This window comes from Oncorhynchus gorbuscha, linkage group LG26 (assembly GCF_021184085.1).
Source record: "Oncorhynchus gorbuscha isolate QuinsamMale2020 ecotype Even-year linkage group LG26, OgorEven_v1.0, whole genome shotgun sequence".
NCBI lineage: Eukaryota > Metazoa > Chordata > Actinopteri > Salmoniformes > Salmonidae > Oncorhynchus > Oncorhynchus gorbuscha.
Window position 1 is genome coordinate 11,084,014 of NC_060198.1, and position 15,750 is coordinate 11,099,763.

At 45.0% G+C, this 15,750-nt stretch overlaps 1 protein-coding gene across 1 annotated transcript; it reads right to left on the reverse strand.

Annotated features, from left to right (window-relative positions):
* Positions 1-398: 398 nt before the first annotated feature.
* Positions 399-15,158, reverse strand: LOC124015687 (transcription factor Sp2-like). The gene is given in 9 exon segments (XM_046331088.1): positions 399-2,798; positions 3,293-3,486; positions 5,469-5,649; positions 5,915-6,200; positions 6,933-7,130; positions 7,429-7,477; positions 7,479-7,655; positions 7,657-8,132; positions 14,012-15,158. Coding segments are annotated over 9 exon segments (1,764 nt in total). The 5' UTR covers positions 14,114-15,158; the 3' UTR covers positions 399-2,697.
* Between the last annotated feature and the right edge of the window lie 592 nt (positions 15,159-15,750).

The following is a 15,750-nucleotide window of genomic DNA, read 5'->3' on the forward strand; positions in this document are numbered from 1 at the left end:
CAGCTGATTCAAATAATCAAAGCTTGATGACGACTTGGATATTTGAAATCCGCTGTGTGGTCCTGCACTCAGGGCCGGGCCCCAGGGCCGAGTTTGGGAAACCCTGATTTAGCGGACCCTCTTATCCAGAGCAACTTACAGGAGCAATTAGGGTTAAGTGCCTTGCTCAAGGGCACATCAGATTTTTTCACCTGTCAGCTCAGGGATTCTAACCAGCAACCGTTCAGTTACTGGCCCAACGATCTAGGCTTCCTATTGCCCTATGTAAAACAAATGACAGCCAGGTAAATACTTGTACACAAACACACCTTTTTCAAAAAAATTCATCCTATGGTTCTCAGTGAGAGCAATCTCTTGTGAAGGCTGATGGGACCTGGACGAAGAAGGACAACCCAGAATACAGTTTGAATGCTTTATTGGAGGGTTGGGTGACTGTAAAAAAGGAGCAAGCACCTGTAGTAAGTGCCTTAATACAAGTTATAAAAGATGGGCAATAGCTGGATATCTGAGGACTCCTGTTAAACAAAGGAAGTCTAAAATGGCACCCTATTTCCTATATAGTGCACTACTTCTTACCAGAGACCATAGAGCTGTGGTTGAAAGTAGTGCATAATATAGGGATTAGGGTTCCATTTCAGACACACACAGGATCTGAATCTATTACTGTGGTAGATCAGGTTTAGAGAGGGAAAAGCACCTGGTTCACTGAGACCAACATTAGGACCTTTTCAGTTTAGGTAAAAACTCATCCACTGATCATTACTTAAAAATCAAATAAAAATCACACATTTTCAACCTGGGCTCAAGTCAGTGCACATAAACATCGGCATTGTGTAACATAAGTTAGATAAAAATAAAAGGAATTCTACAAATGCCGTTCCCTGGAAATTAGACAGAAATCTCTTTAAATACTGGGTGCAACTGTCTAAGGCAACTTTAAATTCGATAGAAAAGGGATCATCTAGAAGTAATGGTGTACAAAGCAGGAATGAAGCTATACAACGTCACATTACGCATTTTCCTTTCACACTGTACAGAGTCCGCTTCCTTCAGCTCTGACCAGGCTGGCCAAAATACAAGGCAGTGTAACTTTTTTTATCCTACATTTTACTGTGTCTCCCAGACACATTGTACATACACATTCAGGACATACAATACAAACATAAATATGAGCAGGACTTTCTTTCCGTCCCCAAGGCCCAGTTTAAGGCATCCAGACATACTGGACACAATTTTTCTATTGGCTATTCAATGAAATGTTCATCTCATTTTAAAATGCACGAGGACCATTTTTTTTGGGGGGGGGGGGCATTTAGAAATCTTTCCGATTAGTTATGCAGTTAGCTACATAAACAGTCAATATGTATTAATTGAACAGAACTTATTGTAATACTACGAGTAAAGGTTTAGCTCTGGTGTCCTTCCTTGAGTGTTCAAGGAATCGAAACACCAAAAACCTTAGATAAATAATAGTAGATAGCTTGTCAATTTTTTATGTCACACGAATCAGAAATGTTCTATCAAACATATTTGCCTCAGACGGATCTTAATGTAGATCATAATAAACAAGTTATGACAGGCCCGAGAAAGCATTATAATGTTGATTATGTGCATCTTGTGGCATGATTGTCATGCCAGACCAATATTTGGAACATATTTAGTTAATATCATAATGATATACACATACCAATGCACTACATTTAAACTCATTAGGATGGGGTGTGTATTCAAAATAAATGTGTAACTCTTCACTCAAACAAAAAAAATGCCAAAACCTAATTTACATTTTCATCTTTGATATAAAAAAAACTCCCGAAAAGGGTATTATGTCTGAACACCATAAATATCTATATTCGCCCATGTATGTGTGAATGTATGTTTGTACGCACATACACAAACTCTTTTGCCAACTTGGGTTTGGAAGTCTGGAACTGTGTAAGGTTTCAAAGTGGTCACCAAGGCCTCACAGATATGTAGGTTCATTCCAACCAAATCATTTATTTGTTGAAAAATCCATAATAGTACTTTGATATTGAATAAGAATAGAATTACAAATACCATTCAAACCATGTAACATGATATGCATGTAGTGCAATTTACTGAATAGGATTTGTTTGACTGAAAAAAGTACCTTGGATACTCGTGGGGCTTGAGGATCAACTTTGAAATAAAACTTATTCTGGAGCTTCAACAACAATAATATTTGTTATTAATAACATTGAAAAGAATAAAACATGGAAAAACAAGAAGGGGCAAGAGTGGCTGGAGTCTCCTTTGGGCTCAGGTACTTTGGTAGACTAAATCTATCCGTTTCGCTCTCATTCCTCCCTCAGGCCTCATGACTGGATATGGTGCTCAGAGCATGAGGTCATCAGAACACAGCAGCCACGCTTGCCCATCTTTCTGGGAGACGCCTTTCGCTGTTCTACGTATTCTGCCTACGTAGGTAAGCCTGCTGTCCGTAATTTTTATATATATATATATTATCATTAATAAATTGACTGGAACAGTTGAGTCTGTGGGGGGAGGATTGGTATGTACTCCAGGCTACGAAGCCCCTGAGGGGGGAGTAAGGAGAACAGGGCGTATGGGGCCTTTTTGGGGTTTACCCATCATGAGACTACTCTTTTGGTATCCTCTCCTGCGGCCCTCTATGGGGTTTAGTTCATCAGGACATGTCTGTGTATACAGCACAGCTCACAAGTTCTTGGTGTTTATGTGTGTTTTGTAATGCTTCGTGAGATGGTCGCTCCTCATGAACCGTTTCTGACACTGGTTGCATTCGAAGCGCTTGTCTCCTACAAGGAAAAGGCAGAATAAAATCAGTGGTTTAATTTTCCTGCATAACACAAAACTATGAAAGAGCAATTACCATCCTTCTCTGCTGCAAGGGAATCTCTGCTACAAATCTGAGTGCCTGCTTGAGTCCTGGAAACTTCAGCAAAACTTAACATACTGTATGTTAATGTACTGTTCGAGTCCTGACATATGGTGAACACAATGGTGTATCAGAATGTTTTGGCATATGGAGTATTGTCGACTGACTTGTGCTAACCTTGCTGTGTACGTACCTCCTGTGTGTGTGTCCTGGGGTGTGTTCAGTAGGTGGAAAACATTTTGAAAACAGCGGCGGTACTATCTGAACTTGTCCAATAAGAACACAGGATTGTCATTATCCATTGCAAAACGTTTTGCTACGGTGCTCCTTACTGAGCATGACCCAGTGTGTGTTGCAGACAGACCTACATTCACCCTACAGTGTGTATCACCGTGTCTCCTGCGGTGGACAGACCTGTGTGTGTCCTGGCGTGCCGTTGCAGCTCGTCGCTGCGCGTGAAGCGTTTGCCGCAGAAGACCCAGTTGCAGACGAAGGGCCGCTCGCCAGTGTGCAGGCGCACGTGGGCCCGGAGGAGGGACGTTTTCCGGAACGTCTTCTCGCAGCCTGGGATGTGACAGATGTGCTTCCTCTTCCCTACCTCGCCGGGCCTGCACAACACAGAAAACACAAACTTAACTACACTATATACACACAAATGTATGTGGTCACCCGTTCAAATTAGTGGATTTGGCCATTTCAGCCACACCTTTTATTGACAGATTTATAAAATCAAGCACACCGCCACGCAATCTCCATAGACAAACATTGGCAGTAGAATGACCTTACTGAAGAGCGCTGCGACTTTCAACGTACCACTGTCATAGAATGCCACCTTTCCAACAAGTCTCTCAACAAATTTCTGCCCTGCTAGAGCTTCCACGGTCAACTGTAAGTGCTGTTATAGTGAAGTGGAAACATCTAGGAGCAACAACGGCTCAGCCGGGTAGTGGTAGGCCTCACAAGCTCACAGAACGGGACCACCAAGTTCTGAAATGCGTTAAAAAAATCGTCTGTCCTCGTTTGCAACACTCACTACCAAGTTCCTCTGGAAGCAACGTCAGCACAAGAACTGTTAGTCAAGAGCTTCATGAAATGGGTTTCCATGGCCGAGCAGCCGCACACAAGCCTAAGATCACCATGCGCATTGCCAAGCGTTGACAGGAGTGGTGTAAAGCTCACCGCCATTGGACAATGGAAATGCATTCTCTGGAGTGATGAATCATGTTTTACCATCTGGCAGTCCGACGGACGAATCTGGGTTTGGCGGATGCCAGGAAAACGTTACCTAACCCAATGCATAGTGCCAACTGTAAAGTTTGGTGGAGGAGGAATAATGTTCTGGGACTGTTTTTCATGGTTCAGGCTAGGCCCCTTAGTTCCAGTGAAGGGACATCTTAACACTAGAGCATACAATGACATTCTAGACGATTCTGTGCTTCCAACTTTGTGGCAAAAGTTTGGGAAAGGCCCTTTCCTGTTTCAGCATGACAATATCCCCATGCACAAAGCGAGGTCCATATAGAAATGGTTTGTTGAGATAGGTGTGGAAGAACTTGAGCCCTGATCTCAATCCCATCAAACACCCTGGGGATAAAGTTACTCCAAATGCGGGTCAGGGCTAATCGCCCAACATCAGAGCCCGACCTAACTAATAATCGTGGGTGAATGGAAGTAAGTCCCCGCAGCAATGTTCTAACATCTTGTAGAAAGCCTTCTGAGAAGAGTGGAGGCTGTTATATGAGAAAAGGGGGAGGGGGGGGACCAACTCCATATTAATGCCCATAATTATGGAACGAGATGTTTGACGAACAGGTGTCCACATACTTTTGGTCATGTAGTGTATTCGCTTAGATTTCTGCTTGGTGCACAAATATTAATAGCAGGAGGATGGAAAGTTGTTGCTTGCAATCGTGGTTGTTCCTTTGCCCCAATCTCACAAACGGGTACACTTTTGCCATACAGGTATCAGTTTGTATCAACCAAGACTTTCCATTCTGGCAAAAAAATATATGGTTTATTTATTTTTTATTTTATTTATTTTTTTAAGTTTATTTTATTTTTACAGGGACAGTGCACATTAATCAACGTTTCAGTAAAAGTGCCGGTTTTAGCCAGCCGGCTAATTTTCAACCGCAGTCCCTGGGCAGGTTATTAAAAACAATTACAATATAGACAATAGCACCATAGAACAAGCAAGACATAGCAACATAGGACAAGCAAGACATAGCATACAGATAGAACAAAAAGCAGCAAAACAAAATTCATAAAAGCAACAAAGTGTTTCCACACCTCACAAGCTACAGACAACAGTTTAATACGGTATATAATGCTTTTTCCCCACCAGGTGCTCAGGCCTGTCTCTAGTTTGCTAGTAAGAGCCACTTGCCTCTTCTCGGAGTCCTTACAGTTGGGGCAGGTGCATGCCATGCGGCGTTTCTTCTCCCCAGGCTGGCCCTGCAGCTCCAGAGCCAGAGTCTGCTCCATCTGCACCTGGTGGCCCTGGGAGGTCACACTGCCCAACCGGTATATAATGCTTTTTCCCCACCAGGTGCTCAGGCCTGTCTCTAGTTTGCTAGTAAGAGCCACTTGCCTCTTCTCGGAGTCCTTACAGTTGGGGCAGGTGCAGGCCATGCGGCGTTTCTTCTCCCCAGGCTGGCCCTGCAGCTCCAGAGCCAGAGTCTGCTCCATCTGCACCTGGTGGCCCTGGGAGGTCACGCTGCCCAACTGGAGGGCCCCGCCCTGCACCGTCTGCACTGTCAGGTGCTGCTGCCCTGAAAGAACAGTAGAGACATTTTAACATCTTGCACATGTATAATAAACATATATTGTACATATATAAAGCTACTTTACACAGACATGCACACCCCAATCCACACACACATACTGACACATGACCACTGACACACACATGCAGGCCTCCATTAGCTTGCTAAAAGTCCATTGAAATGAAAAACATTTTTAAAGGAAGACAGTATAGAAATAGAGTGGATATGGATATGGTCAAGCACTTTTTATATTTGTCACGAACACACACACCTCCTGCATTGGTGATGGTGACGGGCACTCCTTGCACCTGGACCCCGTTAATGTTTATAGTCTGCACGGCCTGGCCCGCCGAGGAGAGCTGGGCCGCGTTCAACGCTATCATCCCCCCTGCCGGAGCTATTTTTGGTAGGGTCCTCTCCTTCCTGCCCCCCGCCAGTGTTCTCTTGGTGGCCCCCACGGACGACAGGGTGGTGGTGACCATGCTGGAGGGCGTGGAAACTGTGGTTTCCTGGAGCTGCACAGTCTGCCATTCGCCTGATGCTGTTTTGATCAGCAGCTGAGAGGAGCACAGGGGTGTCAGACTAACATGGAACAAGTCTGTCAGATTAGGACACATTTCTGTATTAAAAGGCCCACTTCCACTTTCATGGTTTCATTACATTTCAGCTGTTTGGAAAGCGCATGTGCAATCAATCAAGACTCAATCATGGACACTCTTACTGACAGCTGTGGCTGCTTCACGTGATGTACTGTTGTCTCTAACTTCTTGCCCTTTGTGCTGTTGTCTGTGCCCAATAATGTTTGTACCATGTTTTGTGCTGCTACCATGTTGTGATGCTACCATGCTGTTGTCATTTGATGTTTCTACCATGCTGTGTTGTTGTCTTAGGTCTTTCTTTATGTAGTGTTGTCTCATGTCGGGTTGTGCGTTTTGTCCTTTACTTTTATTTTTAATCCCAGCCCCCGTCCCCGCAGGAGGCCTTTTGCCTTTTGGTAAGCAGTCATTGTAAATAAGAATTTGTTCTTAACTGACTTGCCTATTTAACAAGGTTACATACACAAAAATAAAAAGAATAAACATGTGGGTAGCCTGGAGTGAGTGTAGAGAGGTGGTGTGCATGCAGCATCTGTAAGAGTACTGTGTATGTGGCCTGTGTGCATGACGACATTGGCAACTTCAGACTGACCTATCTACAAATCACCTCGCATCCTAACTCTGAGTAACCCCTATATCTGTCAGTTTGCTGAGAGAGCTACATTGATGATCTACAACAACTTGTGTGTGTACCTGAGTGGGCTCTGGTTGCAGGCTGGGTGCAGGCTGTCTCTGGGGGACCTGAGGCAGGGTGGCGGAGGCGGCCTGCACCACCTTCAGGGCCTGCTGGGGAATCTGGACCACCTGCTGCTCCTGTTTCTGCTGCACCAATTGCACCAGCTGCTGCTGGCCTGACCCGGTGTTCTGCACGATCAGGAGCTGGTTACCCGCCTGGGGAGATCACCGGGAGAGCAGCAATGAGACACAGACCTAAATCTGTCCAACACTTACTCATACAGGGACCCCAATACTGGAGGTTGAAGGGTTGATAGAGTAGGATAACCCTCATGTAAAGCATAGCACTTTGAGTTTGAGAAATACAGATTAAATCATTACTCATTTACACTCACTCACAAGCATTGTAGACATATTCAGTAATTAGTACCCATTTGTAGCCCAATCAAGAAAGTGAACTAGTCCACAAGTCATGGTTGACCCTACACCAAATGCAGCAGAACAACAAACATACCTGAATAATATTCTCCCCGGCTTCTAACAATATCGTCTCCATCTGCTCGGGGGGGCGGAGAGGTGGTCTGTGGTGGAGGGGCTGCTGCCACCAGCTTCTTCCTTCCTCGTCTGCCCTTCGTTGGAGGGGGAGGAGCTGCCACTGGCTCCTCTCCGGTGGCTACGTTGAGGGGCAGCGTGAGCCCGCTGGGCAGCCGCACCACGTTGGCTGCATTGGGTTTCCGCCCCCTGGGGGGACGGCTTGATGGCCACAGTCTTCTGCGGGGTGATGGGCGCGGTAGCGGGCTGCGGCTGGGGGACCGTCATGGGCGTGGTGATGATGGCCTGGTTGGTACCCGGGATGAGCTGGATCTGTCCGCCCTGCTGCATCATCTGGATGGTCTGTGTGCCTCCCAGCTGCGGCATCACCTGGTACTGGATGTTGGATGTTTGATTCGAGCGGCCAGGGCTCTGCTGGATGGTGAGAACGATGGGGGTGCCGGGGCTGTTGGAGCCCAGGCCCGCTGGCAGCTGGATCACATTTCCTTTAGCGGACAGGAAGCCCAGGTTTTTGGGAGGGGCGGGGGCGATGGGTGCGGGCTTGATGGGGAGGAGACGGCGAGGTTGGGGTTGGGCAGGAGGGGCGCTGACAGGGGCCTGAGCAGCAGGGGGGCCGATCTTACTGCAGGTGGCGGCCAGGAGGGCCAGTGGGGAGGGCTGGGAGTCCTGTACAGGATGAGAGAGAGAGAGAGAGAGAGACAAATGGTTCAGGGTGGAACAAGTTGGACACAAAGGATTTACTGTTGATACCAGACCCGGGCGAAATCCCCATCATTTGCATGAAGAAGCGACGCCGATACAGGGGACGCAGGTCCAGGTGCCTTGTGAGAATTCGCCGGTGAGTGGGTAACCCGCCTCTACCATCCGTCCTATTGGCCAACGTCCAGTCATTGAAGAATAAACTGGATGAGCTCAGTTCAAGACTATCCTACCAACGGGACATTAAAAACTGTAATATCTTATGTTTCATATGAGTCGTGGTAGATCGACGACATGGATAATATACAGCTGGCTGGGTTCTGTGCATCGGCAAGACATAACAGCTGCCTCCGGTAAGACAAGGGGTGGCGGTCTATGTCTATTTGTCAATAACAGCTGGTGCGCAAAATCGAATATTAAGGAAGACTTGAGGTTTTGCTCACTTGAGGGTAGAGTATCTCATGATAAGCTGTAGACCACACTATTTACCAAGAGTTTTCATCTATATTTTTCGTAGATGTCTATTTACCACAACAAACCGATGATGGCACTAAGACCGCACTTAACGAGCTGTATAAAGGCCATAAGCAAACAGGACAATGCTAATCGAGAGGCGGTACTCCTAGTGGCCGGGGACTTTAATGCAGGGAAACAAGTCCTTTTTACCTAATTTCTACCAGCATGTTACATGTGCAACCAGAGGGGGGAAAAAAATCTAGACCACCTTGACTACAGACACAGAGACTCGTACGAAGCTCTCCTTCGCCCTTCATTTGGCAAATCTGTCAATAATAATATCCTCCTGATTCCTGCTTACAAGCAAAAACTAATGCAGGAAGGGCCAGCGACTCGTCCAATATGGAAGTAGTCAGATGACGCAAATTCTAAGCTACAGGACTATTTTGCTAGCAGACTGGAATATGTTCCGGGATTCATCCAATGGCATTGAGGAGTATACCACCTCGGTAATCGGCTTCATCAATATGTGCATTGATGACGTCGTCCCCACAGTAACCGTACGTACCTAGCCCAACCAGAAGCCATGGATTACAGGAAACATCCGCACTGAGCTAAAGGGTAGAGCTGCCGCTTTAAAGGGAGTGGGACTCTTAACTCGGATGCTTATAAGACATCCCGCTATGCCCTCCAACAAACCATCAAACAGGCAAAGCGTCAATACAGGACTAAGATTGAATCCTACTACACCGGCTCCGACGCTCGTTGGATGTGGCAGGGATTGCAAACTATTACGGACTACAAAGGGAGGCCCAGCCGCGAGCTGCCCAGTGACACGAGCCTACTAGACAAGCTAAATTATTTCTAAGTGCACTTAGACACTGAAGCATGCATGAGAGCAACAACTGTTCCGGACGACTGTGATAGCCAATGTGAATAAGTCCTTTAAACAGGTCAACATTCACAAGGCTGCAAGGCCCGACGGATTACCAGGACGTGTACTACAAGCATGCGCTGCGCTGACCAACTGGCAATTGTATTCACTGACATTTTCAACCTCTCCCTGACCGAGTCTGTAATACCTACATGTTTCAAGCAGACCACCATAGTCCGTGCCCAAGAACACCAAGGTAACCTGCCTATATGACTACCAACCCGTAGCACTCACGTATGTAGCCATGAAGGGCAGTGAAAGGCTGGTCATGGCTCACATCAACACCATCATCCCAGAAACCCTAGACCCACTCCAATTTGCATACCACCCCAACCGATCCACAGGTGACGCAATCTATATTGCACTCCATACTGCCCTTTCCCACCTGGACAAAAGGAACACCTACGTGAGAATGCTGTTCATTGATTACAGGTCAGCGTTCAACGCCAGTTTCCTCAAAGCTCATCACTAAGCTAAAGACCCTGGGACTAAACACCTCTCTCTGCAACTCGATCCTGGACTTCCTGACAGGCCGCCCCCAGGTGGCAAGGGTAGGCAACAGCACATCTGCCACACTGATCCTCAACACGGCGGCCCCTCGGGGAGTACAGGAGGGGACTAAGCACGCACCCCCATTTACCCACTACTGCGTGGCTAAGCATGACTCCAACATCATCATTTTCCGAGGACACAACAGTGGTAGGTCTGATCACTGACAACAATGAGACAGCCTATAGGGAGGAGGTGAAAGAACTGGCAGTGTGGTTCCAGGACAACAATCTCTCCCTCAAGGTGATAAAGAAAAAGGAATTGATCGTGGACTACAGGAAAAGGAGGGCTGAGCACACCTCCATTCTCATCGACAGGGCTGTAGTGGAGCAGGTTGAGAGCTTCAAGTTGCTTGGTGTCCACATCAACAACAAACTAACATGGTCCAGTCACACCAAGACAGTTGTGAAGAGGGCACGACAAAACCTATTCCCCCTCAAGAGACTGAAAAGATTTGGCATGGGTCCTCAGAAGGTTCTACAGCTGCAACATCGAGAGCATCCTGATTGGATGCATCACTGCCTGGTATGACAACTGCTCGGCCTCCGACCGCAAGGCACAAGGCGTGTAGTGCGAACGGCCCAGTACATCACTGGGGCCAAGCTTCCTGCCATCCAGGACCTCTATACCAGGCGTGTCAGAGGAACGCCCTAAAAATTGTCGAAGACTCCAGCCACCCTAGTCATAGACTGTTCTCTCTGCTATCGCACAGCAAACGGTCTAGGACCAAGAGGCTTCTAAACAGCTTCTACCCCCAAGCCATAAGACTCCTGACCATCTAGTCAAATGGCTACCCAGACAAATTGCAGTGCACCCCCACCCCCTCTTTACACCACTGCTACTCTCTGTTGTCATCTATGCATAGTCACTTTAATAACTCTACCTACACGTACATACTACCTCAACTATCCGGTGCCCCCACACATCAACTCTGTATTGGTACTCCCCGGTATATAGTCTCACCATTATTATTTTACTGCTGCTCTTTAATTACTTGTTACTTTTACCTCTTATAGTTATCCATATTTTTTTTTTCAAACCGCATTGTTGGTTAAGGGCTTGTAAGTAAGCATTTTACCCTAAGGTCTACCTACGCCTGTTGTATTCGGCGCATGTGACTAATAACATTTGATTTGAAACACAACAGACCAGCAAAATTGATAAAAGGTTGTGGTGGCAGTAGAAGGAACAGCGGCAACAGGACAAACCTTGGTACTTTCACACTAATAGATGGTAAAGAATGCAAGCGACTTCAATGGCTAATTTCTCTGAACATAGGAAAAAAACATCACCTGATTCTCACACACACCCCCCACTCCTCTTTCTACTCAACTAGTCTAAAGGCCAGTTTTATTGCTTCTTTAAATCACAAGTTTTCAGCTGTGCTAACATAATTGCAAAAGGGGTTGCTAATGATCAATTAGCCCTTTAAAATGATAATCTTGGATTCGCTAACACAACGTGCCATTGGAACACAGGAGTGATGGTTGCTGATAATGGGACTCTGTATGTAGATATTCCATAAAAATACAAATCAGCCGTTTCCAGCTACAATACAGTTGTGGCAAAAAGTCTGCTGCCTCAGTTTGTATGATGGCAATTTGCATATACTCCAGAATGTTATGAAGAGTGATCAGATGAATTGCAAAGTCCCTCTTTGCCATGGAAATGAACTGAAACTCCAAAAAACATTTCCACTGCATTTCAGCTCTGCCACAAAAGGACCAGCTGACATCATGTCAGTGATTCTCTCGTTAACACATGTGAGTGTTGACGAGGACAAGACTGGAGATCACTCTGTCATGCTGATTGAGTTCGAATAACAGACTGGAAGCTTCAAAATTAGGGTGGTGCTTGGAATCATTGTTCTTCCTCTGTCAACCATGATTACCTGAAAGGAAACACGTGCCGTCACCATTGCTTTGCACAAAAAAGGCTTCACAGGCAAGGATATTGCTGCTAGTAAGATTGCACCTAAATCAACCATTTATCAGATCATCAAGAACTTCAAGGAGAGCGGTTAAATTGTTGTGAAGAAGGCTTCAGGGCGCCCAAGAAAGTCCAGCAAGCACTAGGACAGTCTCCTAAAGTTGATTCAGCTGCAGGATCAGGGCACCACCAGTAGAGAGCTTGCTCAGTAATGGCAGCAGGCAGGTGTGAGTGCATCTGCACGCATAGTGAGGCGAAGACTTTTGGAGGATAGCCTGGTGTCAAGAAGGGCAGCAAAGAAGCAACTTCTCTCCAGGATAAACATCAGGGACAGACTGATATTCTACAAAATGTACAGGGATTGGACTGCTGAGGACTGGGGTAAAGTAATTTTCTCTGATGAATCCCCTTTCCGATTGTTTGGGGCATCTGGAAAAAAGCTTGTCCGGAGAAGACAAGGTGAGTGCTACCATCAGTCCCGTGTCATGCCAAGAGTAAAGCATCCTGAGACCATTCATGTGTGGGGTTGCTTCTCAGCCAAGGGAGTGGGCTCACTCACAATTTTGCCTAAGAACACAGCCATGAATAAAGATTGGTACCAACACATCCTCCGAGAGCAACTTCTCCCAACAATCCAGGAACAGTTTGGTTTGGTCCAGCATGATGGAGCACCTTGCCATAAGGCAAAAGTGATAACTAAGTGGCTCGGGGAACAATACATCGATATTTTGGGTCCATGGCCAGGAAACTCACCAGACCTTAATCCCATTGAGAACTTGTGGTCAAATCCTCAAGTAGCGGGTGGACAAACAAAAACCCACATATTCTGACCACCTCCAAGCATTGATTATGCAAGAGTGGGCTGCCATCAGTCAGGATGTGGCCCAAAAGTTAATTGACAGAGTGCCAGGGCAGATTGCAGAGGTCTTGAAAGGGAAGGGTCAACACTGCAAATATTGACTCTTTGCATCAACTTCATGTAATTGGCAATAAAAGCCTTTGACACTTATAAAATACTTGTAATTATACTTCAGTATTCCATCTGGCAAAAATATCTAAAGACACTGAAGCAGCAAACTTTGTGGAAATTAATTTGTCATTCTCAAAACATTTGCCCACAACTGTATTAATTTACAACATTAATAATGTCTACACTGTATTTCTGATCAATTTGATGTCATTTTAATGGGGTAAAAAAATGTGTTTCTTCCAAAAACAAGGACATTTCTAAGTGACCCCAAACTTTTGAACGGTAATATTATATATTAGAAACATTGAAGAAGCAATACTCCAAGCAGCAGCTCCATACTACTTGTTAGAGATAGAGAACTGATACCGTATACTGGTTGTTGGGGTGGGCTTGGCGTGGGGGGGTCCGTGGGTGGCTTTTGATAATTTTAATGGATTCCTCAAGTCTTACTCATTGTTAGGTAGAATTAAGGTCCAAATTCGATGTTAGGTACTATAATTATTGAAGATATGAATCTTATAAATTAAAATGCCTAATTTGGGTGCCATCAATCGGCTTTACTTATCAGATATCAAATTATATTGCACCAAAACGTTTCAGGAATGCTAATCTTATCCGTTTCGAACTACAGAAATTATTTCTGAACAATCAGAGATGGTGGGTTTCAATGCTCTTTCTTGTGCTTTTTGAAGTGGAGTGACTCTTGTGCAACAAAGCTTGGAGAAAAGTTTTTTTTTTTAACAAATAGAAAGTTGTCATGAATTTCACACAGCCCTAGGTGGAACACAGTTTACATACAGGAGGTTAAGCTACATCTCACCATTGACAACCAATAAAATACATAAACTGCAAACTTCAAAATTCACAATAGGATGGCATTGCTGGACTCAGTATTCACGCTTTAGTCATATAATGAAACCCTTGGTTACTTTTAAGACACCACTGGGTGATATTTACACATCCGAGAACCACCGAGGACAAGCAGGAAGTAGTCTAACTGTGACTCACTTGAGAGGAAGTGGCAGAGGGTTGGAGATACTCGCTGGGACTGACAGCAACAGTGGTGGCCATACTGTCCTGTTGATCTGCAACATACATGGAAACACACATTGCATATACTGTAATAGTCTAACACATTTCAAGTACCAAAAATAATGCAGGTCACTGTCAATTCGTCTGCTGCAGAGATTCAGGACATTATTAAATCCGAGGGAGCCGTTTTGCCCTAAACGCATGCAGTCATTCAAATAAGACACAGTACACAAAGGAAAATGGACACTGCAACTCTAATAGATTAGTTGTGGCTGGCTAGCTATCACCCCGTGAATGCCAGTCACATCAGACTTTGTTGTAAATTGCGTGACCTTTAATCCGTACTAAAAGTGCGGGTCTGTGCCAATAAAAGATAGCAATGCATGAGTCTGACTAACTACAACTCCTAGTCTACAGAATACAGAATTAAAAGGCCCTAAAAAAATACAGTATGCTAGCTAGCAAATGGGCACAGCAGAGAGCTACTACTTGTGTACAGTGAGTTTGGTGGCTACTGTACCTGGCTGAATTCTCACGCAATCTCACAAATAGCTCAAGCATGATAATGTATCGCGAGAGTATTAATACAACAATTGGACTGTACAAATAATATGCACTGTGGATTATTGGGGTCAGTTGCAATCATGACCAATGTGACTGTCTCTTTAAAATCGGATATTTCATGCTAGGAATATTTTTGGAGCGCGGCCTGAAAATAGCGCCGCCATCAAACGTACACAGATAGCTTTTTGCAAGCGAAATGGTTTGCTGGCTAACTGGAAGTCAAAAATGAAACAATTAGCTGGCATTGCAAATAGTTTCTCGTGCAGCTGACTTTTCAAAGTGAGTGGAACAAACAGCCCATTGCGATACATGCATGTGGAATTTGTTTTAATGTGAACTATAGAAAATGATTATCATCAATGTATAGCTAACAGTAGCTGGAATTACAAACAGGATTCAGCTTTACTGGCTAGTATGCTAAGCTAGATACGCGTAGCAAATCAAACTCTTTGATACTGAAAAAAAGGCAGCCCTTTTCCGGAAGTGCATAGCTGGCTTGCACAATGCTCCTACTCAACAACAAACATAAGGAATTTCCAGCACAAACTGTTCGATGTGTTTTCTTTAACATAGACCAAATTGTTTTACGAAGTACAATGTAATATAAATACCAATGTTTTAATTCCTACCCACCGCTCATGACGACACTCGCTCTCCGTGAGCCTTCAAGAGCAAGCCCCTGGAAGATTCCGCCCACGCTCATGGACCAATCCACGCGCTATTGTTGAATGAAGGAAGCCCAGGCCAGCCAATAGACGCGAGCTCTCAATGTGATTGAAATTCAATTTTGCCAATGAAAAACATGAAACCTCACACAACCGTCGACGGACACTATTTTAACCAATGGAGTATATAGATTATGGTCAATGGGGTGGGTTTTAAGGGAAAAGGTGGACCAGGCAAAGGGCCTATTATACTGGTTTTACATTTAAATGACGTCTATAATGTCCAATAAGAGCTCTATGGGACAAATCGGTCAAACTCAGAATGACATCCATTTTGATCAATGAGCTTGTTGTAAGCCATTTGAATCAGATACTACCTACGACAAAAGCACAGATAAAGTATGTTATTAGAATGGATAGGCTATACTTAGTCTGTCATAGTCAACACACAATAAGGCTTACGGATGACGAGGTATGAAGACAGTG